The sequence below is a fragment of the Crotalus tigris genome, unplaced genomic scaffold (genome assembly GCF_016545835.1).
Source record: "Crotalus tigris isolate CLP2741 ecotype Arizona unplaced genomic scaffold, ASM1654583v1 scf7180000024341.3516292, whole genome shotgun sequence".
NCBI lineage: Eukaryota > Metazoa > Chordata > Lepidosauria > Squamata > Viperidae > Crotalus > Crotalus tigris.
In genome coordinates, this window is record NW_024100511.1 from 3,260,736 (window position 1) to 3,279,806 (window position 19,071).

At 41.7% G+C, this 19,071-nt stretch overlaps 1 protein-coding gene across 1 annotated transcript in view; it reads right to left on the reverse strand.

Moving 5' to 3' along the window:
• Positions 1-19,071, reverse strand: part of SH3RF1 (SH3 domain containing ring finger 1) — a 164,728-nt gene that overhangs the window by 121,147 nt on the left and 24,510 nt on the right. Inside the window, exon 4 of the mRNA XM_039326542.1 lies at positions 14,312-14,368. Coding sequence (XP_039182476.1) covers positions 14,312-14,368 — 57 coding nt within the window. The remainder of the gene's footprint in view (positions 1-14,311; positions 14,369-19,071) is intronic.

Genomic DNA, 19,071 nt, shown 5'->3' on the forward strand with positions numbered 1-19,071 from the left:
AAATAAATAAATAATACGGGCAAAAAACATTGGGCATAACATGGATTTAAGGCAACTGGCAAAGCCTTTGGGAAAGAAATTCTAAAATAACAAAGGCGGCAGCTTACAAAGAAAACCTATATAAAATGTTTTACTGATGGCACTTAACACCTGTGAGGTTAGCAAAAATATTTAAAAATATGTCTAGTAATTGTTGGAAATGTAGACAAAACCCAGGCACATATTATCATCTTTGGTGGACATGCCCTAAAGCCAAAAGATTTTGGTCAAGAATACATATATGTTTAGAGAAAATGACTAAAAAACACATAGATTTTAAGCCAGAATTATTTTTGTTAGGTATAATTGTAGGAAATTATGAGAAGGAATGTGTAAACTTAATGTTACATGTGTTAACTGCAGCGAGAATTGTATTTGCTCAACATTGGAAAGATGAAGAATTACCAGCAGAGGAAGAGATAATTAAGAAAATTTTAGACTGTGCAGAAATGGACAGACTGACACTGAAATGAAAGAGAAAGAAGATTCAGAATACTTTAGAACACACATGTCAAACTCACAACATCACGTGACGTCACACAACGTATCGGGACAGTTTTGCCATTGCCGACAATGGGGTGGGCGCAGCTTCTGTGTGATGTGTCTGGCCTGTAGGCTGGCAGTTTGACACGCCTGCTTTAGAACATGGGATACATTTTATCAATGGCTAAAAAAAATGTGGTAGGGAGAAAGGAATTTAACATGTATTAGTAAGTTAAATATTGAAACCCAGACAATATGTTGCTGATAAAATATTAAGCATTTGTGACCATAAAAAATTAATAAAATATTGAAAAAAAATTACTCCAAAACCAATCAATAAACTAGATACTTGCAACATGTATTTAAAAAATCTTGATAAAAACGCAACATAATGTAAGGCAGGGGTATCAAACTCAATTTCGTTGAGGGCTGCATCAGCATTACAGTTGCCCTCGGGGGGTGGGGGTGTGTGGCCAGGGTGGTGTGGCCTACTGGGTAGATGCGAATGGAGTGGGTGTGGCCTACTGTGGGGGCATGGCCAGCTCTACATCATTCGCGTCAAGGGTGCCTGTGGGGGCCTGGGGAGGAGTGGGACAGATCTGAGGGTCTCTGGCAGAACGGGGTGGGACCAGGCCAAGTGCCATGGTATGGTCCACTGGAGGAGCCTCACTGTTCCTCTCAGGCCATCGGGAGGGGTTGGGTGGTAGTGCAGGCTGCCCGAAGCCCAGGACAGCAGAGGTCAAATGCCCAGCCTGGCCCTGGAGCACCCACGGCACCAAGCCCAGCCCCACATCCCCAAGGGGGCACCAAGCTGCACTTACTTCCTCAAGGCTGCTGCTGCTGTGCTTGCTCTCCTTAGCCAGGTTGCTCATGATGGGTATGAGGGCAAAGTCAGAGGGAGGCCCATTCCCTCTCCATGGGAGGAGACCCGGCTTTGTATCCAAAGCTTCTTTAGCAATAGGATGGGAGACCCCCAGGATAGGCCAGGAGGAGGGGGCAAAGGGATGGTGAAAGGGCAGCAGGGCAGGACTAAGACAGGACTTCCCTCAGACCTTCCCTCTCCTTTTTTCCTTCTTTCCTTCCTTCTTTCCTAAGTATAAAGTGGTGGGAAAATATTTCAAATGAGGAAGGGAGAAAAACAGGCAAGAAACGCAGCTGGGGAGGTGTCACCTTCGTGAGGAATGAAGAAATGCACCATCGCCTGGAAGTGGCCAGCACATGGCCCTCACCTACTTCACATAACTGGCTTGGTGAGCTCTGGGAGAGGGGACGCCATGAGCACTATGAGAGTCAACATTACCTGCACAATGCCACCCAGCCCCCAGCCTGTCCGGTTTTGGCAGGCAGTGGGGCAATTTCCTCACAGCGCCAAGAGGCTGAACCGGGTGGCGCAAATCCAAAAACAAGTGCAATGCCGCCCAGCCCCCAGCCTGCATGGTTTCAGCAGGCAGCGGGGCGCTCTCCTCACAGTGCCAAGAGATTGAGCCAGGTGGTGCAAAGCTCGCCAGCTTTGCACCTTGCTGCCTGCTGAAACTGTGCCGGCTGGGGGCTAGGCAGCATTGCACTTCTCATCAGATTTGCGCCACCCGAATTCAGTGAGGGCTGTTCCCTCATTGTTTCCAGGATGGCTTTGCAGGCCAAATGAAACCACTTGTCTTTGACATAATTGATGTAAGGGATAAAAATACTATCGTGTATAGCTTGTCCAAATTTTTAAAACTATGATAATGTTATGTATTATTATTACACTAGGAGATGATCAAAGCAGTAATCTACCATTTTTTTACTTTTTTATGCTTGCAAATGTACTCCCTTTTAATTTAATTTCCCATTTCACAGATCCATTTCACAGATGTAGATATTTGACATTATACTGTATGCAGGGCTTTTCAACCTTTTCACCCATTGTACCATTTTAGGATATGGCAACATCCGAGTACCACCAGTCGCCTAGCAAGGTGTCAAAAACTTGATGACCAAAAAAAAAAAGGAAAAAAGTGATAAAGTACAGGTAGTCCACGACTTACAACAGTTTGCTTAGTGACTGTTCGAAGTTACAATGGCACTGAAAAAGGTGCCCCCCCCAAGCCACAGCTGAGCAAGACACCTGCCTGCAGCGCTCTTCCTCCTGTCCAAGGTTTTATTGTTGTGAGCATTTCTGCTGAGGATTGGTAGCTGGGGTGGGGGGGTGGGGTTTTTATTCCCCCCGTCTGCTGGGTGGTTGCAGCAGAGTTTGGTTACTTCACATGACCCTGGGACACTGTGACCGTCATAAATATGAATCAGTTGCCAAGCATCTGAATGTAAATCACAAGACCCTGGAGATGCTGCAACATTCCAGCTGATCGGCGCTTCTTCTGGGCTCAGCAGAAGCGCCAGGATCAATGCTGCTTTCCAGCTGATTGGTGCTTCTTCAGGGCTCAGCAGAAGTGCCAGGATCGGCGCCGAGCTCCAGCTGGAGTTTGGCACTGATCCTGGCGCTTCCACTGAGTCCTGACAGCCCTGCAGCTCCAGCCATCTCTCGCTCAGGCTTGTGCGGTGCTGCCACCAGTTCAGCTCATTCCCCTCCCCTGCTACCACTGTTCTAGGATGGTCGCGTACCACCTGCCAGGTGCCAATATACCACAAGTGGTACCCGTACCACTGGTTGAAAAGCCCTGCTGTGTAGTAAAGCAAAAGGGCAATTATTCTTTTTATTTAAAAGCATTAAGAGATTATGTGAATGGAATTGGGAAAGCATACATCAATTAGGTAAGCATTGATGATACAAGACTATGCATGTTTACTCAAAAGTGAAATGAATAGATTTCAAATGAACTTATTTTTCAGGTTAAGGGTGTATATATTCCAAATTACATTATATTCCTGTAAGTATGAACTGAATTACAATCCAAGAACTAGAACAATAGATTGATACTATATAAATTAATCACATAATAGAACTTAAGAGGTTTAAAAAAGGGGGCAAAATACAATAAGGTGACAAATGGTTATTTACTTCACTTTTAACCACAATCTGGGCAAATTAAGATACCAAGAAAAGCCATCACAAATTTTCTCTGGACATGGACAGTTCATGAACAGAAGTTACTGAAAATTTCTCTTAAAAAAATAAATATTAAATATTATCCACAAATTATTCTTAAATTCCTAAAGGACAAAAATATAATTAGCAGATATGAAATAAACCTATTTTTTATTGAACAGTTTATTTCTGATTCTATGCAGGCATTTGCAAAAGCAAAATGCTATAATCTCATGAATTCTACCCTAATGCATTCTCATTAAATCTCATTGCATTTTTATTAAGTCTTCATTAAATTAAAAAATACCTTTCTCCCTTAATGGACGTGGATGTTTAAATGTCTTCAATGATACAGAAAATCTATGTCAGAATTCAGCTTTTAAACTAGGTAAAAACTAATTAAAAATCCATATTAATAGTTTGTACACATAGTAAAGAAAGGGGAAACCACCTGTAATAAAAAGTACATGGGATTCAGGAACCAGAAATCAAAATGAATACTTCTTGCATAAGAGGATTAAGTTTAAAAACACCAGTGTAATATTGAATACAGCACAACATTATATGTTAGTCTACGTTTTCTTTAACTTAGATGTCCATACAAAAAAAGACCCACTCCAAATAATTCATTCCAATAGAAATCTATACAAATACTTTTTTTACTTTTCAGAAAATAAATACAGCAGTATGACAAACATTAATTATCAGTTAACAACTAACAATATTATTTAAAAATATATGAAATGTTTTTCCCTGTTGGTATTCAAAAAACTTATGAAAAAATTATTTTTTCATGTATCATTTTGAGACTGAGTTAGATGTGGTTGATTATACTGAGTCGAATGAATTATGATTGCTATATTTGGTAGATGATAATTAATGCTTGATTATTAGATAGAAATTAAAAACTAAAGTAGAATAATATACAGAAGACATCACATCTCTAATTAAACTAAAGAGAAAAGATAAGCTACAAAAAAGGACTAGAAAGAAGCATGAATTAAATTTCTCAATTTCAGAGAAACTAGTCTGAACCTACCTGATGAAGACATAACAATTAACCTCTATAAAAGATTTTTATTGGTTATATACTATTTGATGTTATTTAAAAAACTATTTTTTTTCTGAAAGAAAATTTAATTTTTCCTGAAAGAAGTTTAATTTAAGTAGAACTTTGCAATATAGCAACATGTGATGTGAACATGTTCCAATTTTACATGGTCCAATTTACTATGAACAATAATTTAATATTGGCTAAACATATCCTTTGTTTTCATCACTTCATCACAATATAATAAAAATGAAGTAGGATTGCAATTCCTTTTCTGCAAAGCATATAGGAATAAATGTTGCTTAGTATTTCAGAACAGATTCCAAATAGTGAAATAGCCTGCACTTTTGTTATTTTTTCTAAAAGTTTTGAAAAAGACGGACCCTTTAATTATTTGCACAGAATGCTAACACTCTTTAACTAAAACACTTGGTTATTTTTTAGAAATATGTAGCATTTGTATAAGCAAGATACAGGTAAACAGAAGTTTCTTGGGCTTCTTCTCCAGCATGCTGGCTAGAGAATTCTGGAAGTTGAAGACCATATATATTAAAGTTGCCAAAGCTTCGGGAAAAACTTTATAAATGCAATTCAAACAATTTACCATAAACAGACGGCTAGAATAATTCTAAATGGAGATTATACAGAAAACTTTGATATAAAAAAAGGTACAAGACAGGGATGTCCATTATCCCCACTGTTATTTATATTAACATTGGAAGTATAAACCAGAAATATTAGACAAGACATAGATATTAAAGGACTGGAGATAAAAGAACAAAAATATAAATTACAAGCCTTTACGGATGATTTGGTTTTTATCTTGGAGGAGCCACTTGAAACAGCTACTAAACTGTTAGAAAAAATAGAAAAGTTTGGAGAAGTGGTAGGTTTGAAAATAAATAGAGAAAAGACTAAAGTATTAACAAAAAACTTAACAGATAAACAGAAAATTCAACTTATAAAAAAGACAAATTTACAAATAGTTAAAAAGTTAAGTATCTAGGAATCTACTTAACAGCAAGATGTATAACATTAAAAGAAGATAACTATGAAAGATTGTTGAAACAAATAAAATTGGACTTGGAAAAGTGGAAAAATCTTCAACTGTCACTGCTAGGAAGAATAGCCCCAGTGAAAAGGAGTGTTGTCTTACCTGAACGCCATTTCTCAGCACGGAGATGGATAATCCACTAATGGGTTAACTTAATCCTCCTGCCAAATCATATCAAGTCAGCCAAACTTACCACGCCTGTCCTGGGCCTGTTTCCCCAGTTTTTGACAAGGACGCAGCTACTGACTGACAGCATGACACGTTGGCTCACAAAAACTAACCCTAGGACTAAGGACATAATTGGGTGGGTGTGGATTATCCATCTCCGTGCTGAGAAATGGCGTTCAGGTAAGACAACACCCCTTCTCCAGCACTGGAGATGGATAATCCACTAATGGGACATACCAAAGCCCACTGTCCTTACGGGAGGGAAGCGGGCAAGTTTGGAACCGTGTTGCGGGGCACCACCTGTTGGAGGACCCTCCTACCAAAGGATGCCTCGTGGATGCGTACCTGTCCAGTTTATAATGCCGTATTAACGGTGATAGGGAAGACCATGTGACCGCCCTACATACTTCGTCGATGGAAGCCTGCGTGGCCCAAGCCGCAGAGGTGGCCGCACTATGCATAGAGTAGGCTGTGACATGGCATGGAACCGGCAAGGAATTGGACTGGTATGCCCCCGCAATGCAAGCTCTTATCCAACGACCGATCGTGGAGGCCGAGACCTTCCGACCCTTGAAGGAAGGGTGGAAGGAGACAAAAAGTGCCTCGGAATTGCGGAAGGTGGCCGTCCATTTAATGTAATAACGGAGAGCCCGGCGGACATCCAGAGAATGCCATTGACGTTCCAGATCATGGGTCGGATTAGGGCAGAAATCAGGAAGGACGATGTCCTGGGCCCTATGAAAAAGAGAATTAACTTTGGGGACAAAGGTGAGGTCTAAGCAAAGGGTGACCTGATCCCGGTGAAAGACACACAGATCCTCCCTGACTGAGAGAGCCGCCATCTCAGAAATACGCCGGGCCAAAGTAATAGCCACCAAGAAGGCGACCTTAAGGGATAAGGACCTCATGTCACACAAACTAAGGGGCTCGAAAGGAGCCTTGTTAAGAGCCTGAAGGACCCTAGGTAATTCCCACAAGGGATACCTGTGGACGATGGGTGGCTTGGTATTAGTAGCTCCCTTGAGGAAAGAACGAATCAAGGGGTGCTGCCCCAGAGAGTTAACAGTATCGCAAGAAAGCAAGGTAGAAAGGGCCGCCACCTGTCTACACAAGGTATTAGGGCCAACCCCTTATTCAGCCCCTCCAGTAAATAGTCTACAATATGAGGGACGGTCAATCCCGATAAGGGTAGGTGATGAGTGGAACACCACCGACAAAAGTTCTGCCACGTGGCATCGTAGATGCGGTTACTAGCCAGTCTACGGGATGCCTGAATTACGTCAATGACCCCTGGCGAACAGGACTCCTGGGTTAGGATCCGGCGTTCAAGTGCCAAACGGCTAACTGGAACCATTGAGGGTCCGGGTGAGTCAGATCCCCCTGGGTCAGTGATACCCTGTCTGGAGGAATTTTCCAAGGGCACGATTGGGAAAGATCGACAAGATCGGTGAACCAAGGTCTCCGCGGCCAGAAAGGGGCTACGAGGAGAATCTCTGCCTTCTCCTGCAAAAGCTTGCAGATGACTGCTGGAAGGAGGGGGAGAGGGGGAAAGGCATAGAGTAAGCTGTCCGGCTATGGAGCCCGAAGGGCATCTACTCCCTCTGCCCCCTGAACTGGAAATCGCGACAGGAACCATGGGAGTTGCGCATTTTTCTTGGAGGCAAACAGATCTATGAGAAGACTGAATCTGTGGGTGATTTCCCTGAATAACTTCGGGTGTAGACGCCATTCCGAGTGGTCCATGGTTAACCTGCTCAGGAAGTCCGCCCTCTTGTTTGCCTCCCCTGAGATGTGGTCCGCCCTGAGCGAGACGAGGTTGGTCTCTGCCCAGGAGCCCAGCTGCTGGGCCTCGGACAGGAGCGCACGGGACCGGGTGCCCCCCTGCCGGTTCACGTGGGCCTTCGATGCCACATTGTCTGTAAGGACGAGCACATGTTGTTTCACTATGCTGTGGCGAAAGTGGCGAAGGGCTAGATGTATGGCCCTGAGTTCCAGCCAGTTGATATTGTGTCTCAGGTCTGACCGGGACCACCGTCCTTGGGCCCATTGAGACTGATAATATGCTCCCCAACCAAACAGGCTGGCGTCCATCGTGATCGTGAGCCAACTAGGCTCCTTGAAAAGAGAACCTCTGGTCATGACTGGAGAGAGCCACCATCTGAGGGAACGTAGGATGTGTGGTGGAATCCTTACCTCTTGGGTGGAAGTGCTTGTTCCCTGCTTCTGATAGGGGAGCAGAAACCACTGAAGGGACCGCGAGTGTAACCTGGCCCAGGGAACGATCGAGATGCACGATATCATCTTTCCCAGGAGCCAGGAAAGACCGGAAGGAGACAGAGTCTTTTCTCTGCAGACCTTGAGAGCCAGGTCCCATATACTGTCCCTGCATTCCTGGGACAGATAAGCCCAACACTCTACCGTATCTATGATGGCCCCCAGGTGGAGCAATCTGGTCGATGGGAGTGTCTTGACTTTTCTTGAAATTGACCGAAAAGCCGTGACTCTGTAGGACTTCGAACACCAGTCTCAGGTCTGTCAGAGCCCCCTGCGGGGAGGACAACTGTATTAAGATGTCATCCTGGTAGCATTGCACCCGAACCGGCATCAATCTCAGGTGTGCCGCAAGAACCGCCAGGACCTTGGAGAAGACCCTTGAGGCCGACGACAGGCCGAATGGAAGTGCCCTGTACTGATAATGAAGCCCCATGTAGCTGAACCTGAGAAATTGGCGATGGTCGGGGATGATGGGAATGTGGAGGTATGCCTCTGTGAGGTCCACTGAAGTGAGAAAGTCTCCCTTTCGGATGCTGCCTAGGATGGACTGAAGTGTCTGCATTTTGAACCTTCGGTATGCCAGATAAAGGTTCAGGCGTTTTAGGTCTAAGATTGCCCTCCATCCTCCCGAGGTCTTGGGAACTACAAAGAGGATGGAGTAGAATCCGTGCCCCCGTTGAGCCGCAGGCACTGGTTCTATGGCTCTGATGTCTAATAAGTGACGGATGGCCTCCTGCATGAGACCTCTCCTTAGAGACTTTTTTGATTGGGGACAAGCAATGAACCTCTTGGCAGACAGGAAATGAATTCCAGAGACAGGCCATGACGAATGGTGTCCAGGACCCAAGTGTCTGTGGTGGTGACCTCCCATTGAGTGACAAAGAGGGAAAACCTTCCCCCTATGGGAGGATCCACTGGGAGGGTCACTTCCTGCAGAAGGGACGACCCCCGCCTCAAAAGGGCCATTTGGACTGGAATTGCTGCCTGGGCCTTGGGGCCGGTCTGTCAGCCGGACGGTCCTGCCTGTAGTGAAGGACCGAGAAGGTTGTGTGGTTGGAGAAGCAGTGGCAGACCAAACAAACTGTCTACGATTGTAAGGGATAGACCGTCTATCGTACCACTTAGTAAGATGGGCCAGAATCTTCTTTTTATCCTTGTTCTCTGACAGAAATGGGGCTAAGACATCCCCAAACAATTTACTACTCTGGTATGGGCTGCTGCCAGATGCCACTTGGACTTGGCATCTGTCTGCCAGTGTCTTAGCCATAGTATGCGGCGGGCTGTCACGTTGGATGCCAAGGATCTGGAGGAAAACCAAGCAGCGTGTAAGGTCGCATCGGAAGCGTATTCCGTCACGGCCACTAACTTGCTCAGGTCCTGATGTGTGCGGACATCATCCGAGGGGATCCTGGTCTGTAGCTGACAAAGCCAAATGAGGGCGGATCTAGTGAAGAAGGAGGCTAAAGTAGATGCCCTGATAGACCACTCCGCCGCCTGGTGTGACCTTCTAAAGGCCATTTCTGATCTATGTTCCTCAGATTTTAAGGCCTCTGCCATATCCCCCAAAATAGTGGAAGGGGAGAACAGGTGAGACAAGGGCTCATCCACCATGGGAACATTCAACGCCTCATCCAATTCTGAGGCTACGCTAAACAACTTCTTATCATTCCCACCTGGAAGGGAGAAGGTACCCAGGGAAGCCCATTGTTTCTTAAATGCGCTGAAGAACAAGGCTGGAAATGGAACATGGTGTTGAGTGACCACCGGTTCGACGAAGACGGGATCCGCCTGTGGATCCATTGTGGAAGCCGCTGGGCGAACCAGCTAGGTCCCCCATGTGCAACCGAGCTAACCTTGTGAAGCAGGGGAAGAAAAAGAGATGGATTAAATAGCCCTCCGAATGGGGGCAGATCAGGTGCCGGTTCCTCCTCCTCTGACCACGAGGCGTCAAGTGCCTGATCCTGCTCCAGGGTCAATGAGACCCCGCTAAAGGCAGAATGGGAGGAGGAAGGAGGGTCACGAGAGCTGTGATGTACTGGATGCAGGGAGAGGAAGGGAAAGCAAGGATTCCGCTCTGGGCACCGACGGAGTCCTGACCGCAAGGGCCCGCTCCACTGCCTGAGCCACCAAGGCCTGGATCCTATCGTCCAAGGATGTAAGAGTGGACTCCTCCCCTCTAAGCCCCGCGGCCGTGGGCGTAAAGGTGGCCTCCGGGGCCTGCAGGGCCCATGGGATAGAGGGAGATCTGAAGGTATGTGCCTCAGGTACCACATCAGCTTGATCATAAGAGGTGGAAGGTTCTGCCGGTGCCCAGACTTCCTGAGGAGAAGAAGAAAGACCTAGAGGTAGATCAAAAAAGATGGACTCAGTCTGAGCAGTCTCAGCCCTGGCCTGTTTTTGAGCCTTTGAAAACCTTTTTTCCAGTGCCTGGTGTCTCCTGCTGGCCTGTTTTTCAGCCAATTTGGAGGTTTTCCCCCCAGAGGCAGCCTTGGGTTTGACCTTGGCTGCGATCCTACCAGCAGCCTCTTGGGTAGGAGATCTGTGCCTTTTCCGGACTGAAGAGGGAAGAGAGGCAGCCCTGGATTGGGAAGCCATGTTATCTTCCATGCTGGTATGAAAATTTCAGGTGTGCGAGAAGGTGCACCTGGGAAGGGATCAATTGGCTGATAAGGGTGTAGGGCAAAGGCTGGACTTAGGCTGCCCTACCCCCCTCCCCGGTCACCGAACCATTGGTATCCAAAAGACCGGTTCAGCTAGCAGCCGTTGTAATCTCCCTCAGGGGGTGGATTGCGGCCTGCTAGTGAGGCTTGCTGTGTTGCCAGGCCAGCAATATAAAAGATGGCAACTAATACAGAATCAGAGGCTAGTAACTGCTGTGTTAATCAGCTAGCCAAATGGTGACCAGGACTTGAGACACCAGAAGGCCCAATGAAATCTGTTGGGCCTGTGCCAAGGAATGCAAGAGGAATCCAATGCCACAAGGGGAGTCTCTAAGGATGCCCAGAGAGAAAAAAAACCCCAGGCAATCCTTGGCTACGAAGGACCTGGGAAGGGCCTTGGACAGAGGAGGCCTCAGTGAGGCCTTGGCTGGAGCACGAGAAAATCCCAAAATGGTGGCCGTAACCACTGGGGCTCCTGACTAGGCCTGAGCCTTCAGCCTTGTGATATGATGTAGGAAAATGCCTGGGGATTCGAACCCGGGACTCTGCAATACGGCGCAGTTAGTTGATTTCAATACCACCGGCTCCCTTAAGGAGGCTAAAGAATGAGCTGCAACTGGTGGATAAATAGAATGGGGGGAGGAATCCCTTCCCCCACCTCCCCCACCGCCTCCCTGTGCCACCGGCAAGGACTTGTGATGACCATGCGGCTCGCAAAATGGCGGCCACGTCCCAAACGCCGTTTTCTCCCCTCGGTTCTAACAGCCTACTCACGGAAGGAGGAGAAAGCGGCAGGTGAGAAGCCAGCCTTCCCAGCTGATCTGCGGCGTTCTGGACCTTAGAAAGATCATCGGGAGCAATCGGTTGGAGACGAGGCTCTGCAGCCTCTCCGGAGCTAATCCGGTCACCAAAGGGCCGTCGAAGCTGCAGCCGCAAACTCCGAGGCTGAGATGGGCTGTAGGAAGGAGTGGGGGGGGGGATTTGCAGCAGCACTGAGCCCAGTGCTGGCAAGGGAAAGTGAAAGCAAAACGGAAGCCTCCGTTTGCTGCTGGATTCCAAAGGAAATCAGCTGAAGGAAAAATCCTCCAGTGCTGCAAGGGAGAAAAGGAAAACACGGAAGCCTTCGTTTGTTGCTGGATTCCAATGGGGACCAGATGAAGGGGAAAGTCCACTTAGAGGAGCACTAGTCCCAACACTACTCAGAGGACTAGATGCTAAATTATTAGAAGACTATAGATAACTCATCAATAGGTTAAAATCTACCTGCCTATGAGCCAAACCTGCACGTCTGTTCTGGGCAAGATCAAGTCGAAAACTGGGGAAACAGGCCCAGGACAGGCATGGCAAGTTTGGCTGACTTGATCTGATTGGACAGGAGGATTAAGTTAACCCATTAGTGGATTATCCATCTCCAGTGCTGGAGAATGAATATTTTACCGAAAATACTCTTCTTATTCCAAACAATCCCTGTAAACTTGGGAAAGGTCTTTTTTGACGATCTAAATGCAACAATATTGAGATTTATTTGGCAAGGAAAGAAAGCACAAATTAAAGTGAAAATGTTACAAGAAGCTAAAAATAGTGGAGGATTTGGACTCCTGGACTGGAGACTATATTACCAATCAGCCATCTTATCATGGCTTAAAGAATGGATATGCTGAGAAACAAAAGACTATTGTACCTAGAGGGGCATGACCCATAAATTGGTTGGCATGCCTTCCTATGGTACGAGAAAAATAAAACACATAGATACTTCCAAAACCACTTCATAAGGAATGTACTCCTTTCAGAATGGGAAAGAATAAAGCAGAAAATTTATATTAAACTACCTGAGTGGCTTTCAACAATGGAAGCTTTTGCCTACCCAAATTTAATTAACTATGACAAAGTCGTCACCTATAAAAATATCCTGGATAAGGAAGGAAAATTGAAAGACAGACAAGATTTACAACAACAAGATATTGACTTAGCATGGTGGCCATATTTGCGAATTCAAACAAGATATAAAAAAGATGCAAAGACAACGGGATTTTATAAAGAACAGACAGAATTTGATCAAATATTATTAAAAACAGATGAAAATCTGATCAAGAAACTTTACAGATTTCTATTAAACTTGAAGATGGAAGAAGAACAAGTAAAAGAAACAATGATAACATGGGCAAAAACTTTGGATATTCTATAAATTTGGAAGACTGGCAAAAATTATATGGGATAGAAACATCAAATTGACTAAAGCAGCTTCATATAAAGAAAATTTGTATAAAATGTTTTATAGATGGCATATGACACCAGTAAGATTAGCTAAAATGTTTAAAAATACTTTGAATAATTTCTGGAAATGTAAACAAAGGCCAGGTACTTATTACCATATCTGGTGGGTATGCCCTAAAGCGAAAAAGTTCTAGCTTAAGATACATACATGGTTGGAAAAGATGACTAAAATACAGATAGAATTTAAACCAGAACTGTTTTTGTTAGGATATTAGGAGCTAAGTACAAGAAGGAGAATGAGTATTTAATATTGCATGTATTGACAACAGCGAGAATAGTATTTGCCCAATACTGGAAAAATTAAAACTTACCAACTGAAAAGATCTTAATTAAGAAAATTTTAGAATGTGCAGAAATGGATAGATTAACCTTGGAGATTAAAGAGAAAGAAGATTCAGTTTATTTTAAAACATCGGATAAATTTTATCAATTGTTAGAAAAACGAACTAGTGAGAAATGAATGTGGTATGTTACTTTGAATATATATTAGTAAGAAGAATGATATGTATTGACCAACTGATACTATTTATGATTATTGTTTATCATATTCACCACAGCTATTTACTATTATATTAATCAGTATTAACTGAACATATGGACCTGGACAATAGCCTGTTTGCTTAAGCTTGAAAATGTTACTGGGGGGCAACCCCAATGTTGTTCCCAATCCTGTCCCAACTCCAACCCCAATCCTGACCCTAACTCCACCCCAAACCTTAATCCCTATCCTGGTCCTATTCCTTCCCCAACCTTATAAAACTCAATAAAAAACCTTTATTAAAAAAAAAGTTGCCAAAGCTGAGAAACACTGGTTAAATCAACTACTTTTGATTCATAGAACTGCTTTTTTAAAGCTTATTTTCAATTTTTTTTAGAAAAAAGAAAAATAACCTCTGTCCTTTGTACTTGTATGGGCAATGTTGAATGCTTGGCTCAAGAACTTAAATAAATGCCTTTGACATGATCTATCATGGAGGACAACTGTTTCTGAAAGGCTCACAACTTAAGATACAAGGCAGATAAAAAGTAAAAAAATACATCTCAATATAATATTCAAAAGAGCATTTCTGAACAAGACATTTATCAGGTATGGCCTGGCACTGGAAGTACCGGTACATTGTTTAGAGTTTAGGAAATTACAATGAAATAAAGATAGACAAATCTACAAACTACATGTCAGGAGTTTATCTATATTACATTAAATTACAATTCCTATAACCCTGATCCAGCTCATGCTAGTGGGAATTTAAGGGAGTTGTAATCCAACATTTCACATTGCTTACCTCTGCACTATAATATAAAAAGGATCTTACAGCTTTTGAATCTTGGAAGAATAAGTCCTTTTCTTAGCAACCAGTTACATCTCTGTGGGGAGCCAATCTCTGCAGGATACAACAGTCTATGTTCTAAGTAGGGTAAAGTCAAGGAACTAAACAAAAAATATTTTAAATACTTGAGTGCTTTTAAGTCTTTGTTCACTCCTTATATTATTTGAACTATTTCTCAGTCTAAGTACAATGCATTCTTCAAAACTGATGAAGCACTTAACCACTGCACTGCAAATTCAAACTACACCAGAGGCAGTGCACATGCAAATATTACTGGATGAGAGTCAAACCTTTTTAAGGAATCTAATCTGACCTGCCACTAAGCAAAAATAAAATTATATAAATCATCTTATGAAATTATATTTTCAATTAATTTCTGGATAAAATTGAAATAAATAACTACTCTGATACATTCAAGGATATGAATTGCCATGAAATTAAGTCAAACCTCAGTATAAGAATATGAGTATTGACTATTCATACTGAATGGAACTGAAAACATTAAGTCCTTAGATGGAACTATACAACTTTAATGGAGTGATTCGGATATAGGTTTTTTCTAAATTAAAAGAATAAGTGGATATACATGAAAACTACCTAGCATCCTTTGTTATCCAGAACAAGAAAAAGGCAGAAATGTTGTTCTTGCATTCTAAGTATCTTTGTTCCATGACAGTAAATTTAAAGACTTTATTGGCTGACTGGCTTCCTCAACTGTTCTAGAGAAACACCTGAAATGTCTTTAGCCACCAGAAACTAAAAGGCAGGAATCTGACAAATATAATTTTTGGCTTAGATAATTAAAGCCAAGAAAAAACTGCAGAAAGTTACACATAGCTAGTAACAAGTTATAATATTAAGAACTGAAGTTTTGCACAAACACCATGTGAAAATCACACATTTTAATTTTAATGTTATTTATATAGAAAACATTGAGGTTCGGAAAAAAGTAGTCTCCTGTCTATCAAGTTTAACTCCTAGTGACTTCCCATAAAGTGGCAAAATGTTTTGAATTTCCAGTTCATCCTATAACCTTGATATTTCTTGGAGGCTTCCATTTCAGGCCTAAACTTGTTTTGTTTCCAAAATTTAACATGTATTTTAAGATGGTAGTCTAAAAAAAAAAAATAAGTGCCCTCTCTCTCACCCATACACAAAGGATTCACAGGTTCTTACCAAAACATTTTAACATTCTTTTCATTATTAAGCTGAATTATAGCAGTTCACATACAACACTGAGGTCAAAAATTGAAATGCAAAATGTAGAGTTGGCAATAGCATCTACAGTTTGGCGAGAGAAAGCATAGCATTCCTATGCTATAGAAACAGGATTTTTAATCAATTACCAGTAAATGATATTTAGGAAGGAATATATTGTAGGCTTGGGAAAGTCTTTGGTGATAATGTAATCCAGGAATATTAATCTAATCTAGGCAAGTGCGTATTCTGCTGGGGCAAATAATAAGGAATAAACATTATGCAAATGTCACAACTTAAATACTTGTGTCTAACTTTGGATTGCAAGTACCTAATGGCAGTATCTACATGATGATATTGTGCATATTTAATCATTTTGGTATCGTCATGTTTGTTGCAGATGCCACCACCTGTAAGTATTTTGGATTACAGCTTCCAACAGTCACTGTAGCATTGACTGCAATGCAAGATGAAACTACAACATCCCTAGGAAATAGTCATCCAATTTTTTTTTTTACTCCTTTCAGCAACATAGTCAAGGAAGTCAATTTCATCAACAAATAGCTAATTCCATTATAAATACTTTCTAAAGTTTAACCAAAATGTGTTTCATTCAATTTTTACTTCTAGATTCTGCTTCTGCTTTCAGAAGCAACAAAGAACTAGTACAGTCAATGCTCCATGTGACCCCATATATTTAAAGTTATTATGTTTAATTTTCTTTCCATTAAGCTAAAGTACTGTTGAATTTTATATATAAGCCATCTGAATGAACATCATCACACCATAATTCTACTTTCCTTGGATTGTCAAATATCCCCAAAGAATATGATTCCATTTACATTTTTAGCCACTTACCCTAACAGGTGGACTTCGTGCCTGTACTCTCTGTTGCTGGACACTTTGAGAATTATGTAGGTCTTTTTGAATGTAATTAGCAACAGTGCTAGTTTGGGCCCTTAATAAATTTGTGCATGTCATTAAATTAGTTGATTTCTGAGGCCTTTGTTTGATGCCATCTAGTAGTCGAACAAGCAAAATATTACTAGGAAGTTCATCAACATTGCAGTCTACTAACGTCCTACATTCAGGACAACGAAGCTCACTGCGTGAGTTCACAATGCCCAAGAGACATCTTTTACAAAATGTATGTTGACAAGGCAAGACTTTTGCAGAAGCATCCAGACGTTCTAAACAGACAGGACACTCCAACAGATCCAATAAGACTGACTCATCCATTTTACTTAGTTAACTGAGAAATAATTCCTATTTTTTCTGAACGCGTTAAGCAATTCATGTTATATCCATGCCTCTTCACTCTTCTTTCTGAAAATTTTGAAAGGGAAAAAAACATTAATACAAGAGAAATGGCATTTCAACAAAGCAAAAATGTTGTTTCTTTTGAGACAGTCTAACAAATCAATAACTTTAAAAACAAAACTTTTTATAAGCAAAAATCCTTTGACAGTATTTTTGTCTAAAATCCAAGTTTCATTGCTTTAATATTTACCTGGTAACATGATATATTTGGGGAATACATTTTCATAATAATTTTTTTATATCAACTTGGAAGGAAGTGTGTAGTGAGGTTCCCAGGGCTCTGTTCTGGGCCCAGTACTCTTCAATATCTTCATCAATGATTTGGATGAGGGAACAGATGGGGAACTCATCAAATTTGCAGGTGACACCAAGCTGGCAGGAATAGCCAACAATCCAGAAGATAGGCTTAAGATACAGAAGTATCTTGACAGATTTGAACATTGGGCACTAGCTAACAAAATGAAATTCAATGGTGAAAGAAGTAAGGTTCTACATTTAGGCAAGAAAAACCAAATGCACAGGTATAGTATAGGTGCTACTTTGCTCAGTAATAGTAACTGTGTGACGGATCTTGAAGTCCTAGTGGACAATCACTTAAATATGAGACAGCAGTGTGCTTGCAGCTGCCAAAAAAGTCAACACAGTGCTTAACAGAGGAATAAAATCAAGATCACGTGAAGTATTAATACCACTTTATAACGCCTTGGTAAGGCCACACTTGGAATACTGCATCCAGTATTGGTCACCACAATGTAAAAACGGTTGCTGGAATTGGGTATATCTAGTTTAATGAAGAGAAGGACTAGAGGTGACATGATAGCAATGTTCCACTATCTCAAGGGCTGCACAAATAAGAGTCAAACTATTCTCCAAAGCACCTGAAAGCAAGACAAGAAGCAAGGATGGAAACTAATCAAAGAGAGAAGCAATCTAGAACTGAGGAGAAATTTCCTGACAGTTAGAACAATTAATCAATGGAACAACCTGCCTCCAGAAGTTGTGAATGCTCCAACACTGGAAGTTTTTGAGACTGGACAACCATTTGTCTGAAATGGTATAGGATTTCCTGTTAATCTTTCTCTACAGCTTCTATAACGACAAAATCTTGCACACTAGCAATGTAAAAAGGACAAATCTTATTAGTACCTCCTTAACTGAAATAGCATCAGAAAGGATTGTTATGCCTTTCACTAGAGGAAGTCAATATAATGGCCAAGATCACAGTATCATTAACTTCAAACTCTAAGTTCACACAGTCCACATTAATTGCAGCTCCTACCAATCTTCATCTGTTTTCATATTTTCAAATACGGAATTTAAGTCCTTTCTATAACAAAAGTAATGTAATAAGCAAATATTTTAAAATCTGTATACAGTATGTGAAAATTCAGTATAAATAGGAAAGCAATTATGAGAAAGACAGCTGGATCATCATCAAATTTTGATATTAAAACAAAAAGAAGCAACATGCTATACAGTAGTTAACAATTATCTCTTAAAATTCACATTGAAAAATTAGGGAAGCTAATCAAACTTTCACCCAAGAGAAAAAGATAGATGTGCTATTGGAGACATTATATAGTACTCCAATATGGCATCAATATGGGTTCTGATGAGAATTCCAAGAGCAATAATTAACAGAAATCTAAACACAGCAAATGATTAATTTTTCAGCAGTCTGATAAAAATTAAATTATTCTCAATGGAAAGCTTTAAATACATCTATTGTATAGATAGATGTTAAATTATTTTCAGTTATCCATTTTAAAATACAATTATATACATGAGCCAGTAACAGAAGTTTCCTAGCACAGGACAACAGCTAACATTGAGACAAGATGATGATGCCTGAAGATTTGATGAGAAACATCAAATAGATACTTCACTAAGATACTTCATTAAGAGTTCATTCCAAGGCTAAATAATCTAGGGAAAACCCTTCAAACAGCTTCCAATGCATATAGGAAAGATATTAATATTTTATTTTGGGTGAAGACAAAGCAACAGCAGAAATAATGGAACCAAACATAACAGGAAAAACAGCCGTGCTTTTGAAAACCTGGACAGTGTAAATTAAAATTATGGCTTCCTGTACGTGCCTAGGATGCTTTATAGTGATGTGCTTGCTCAGTATGCGACAGAGACCAAATCTACCTCCATAACCAAGTGGCGAGACAAGACCATGCCTTTTCTCGGGA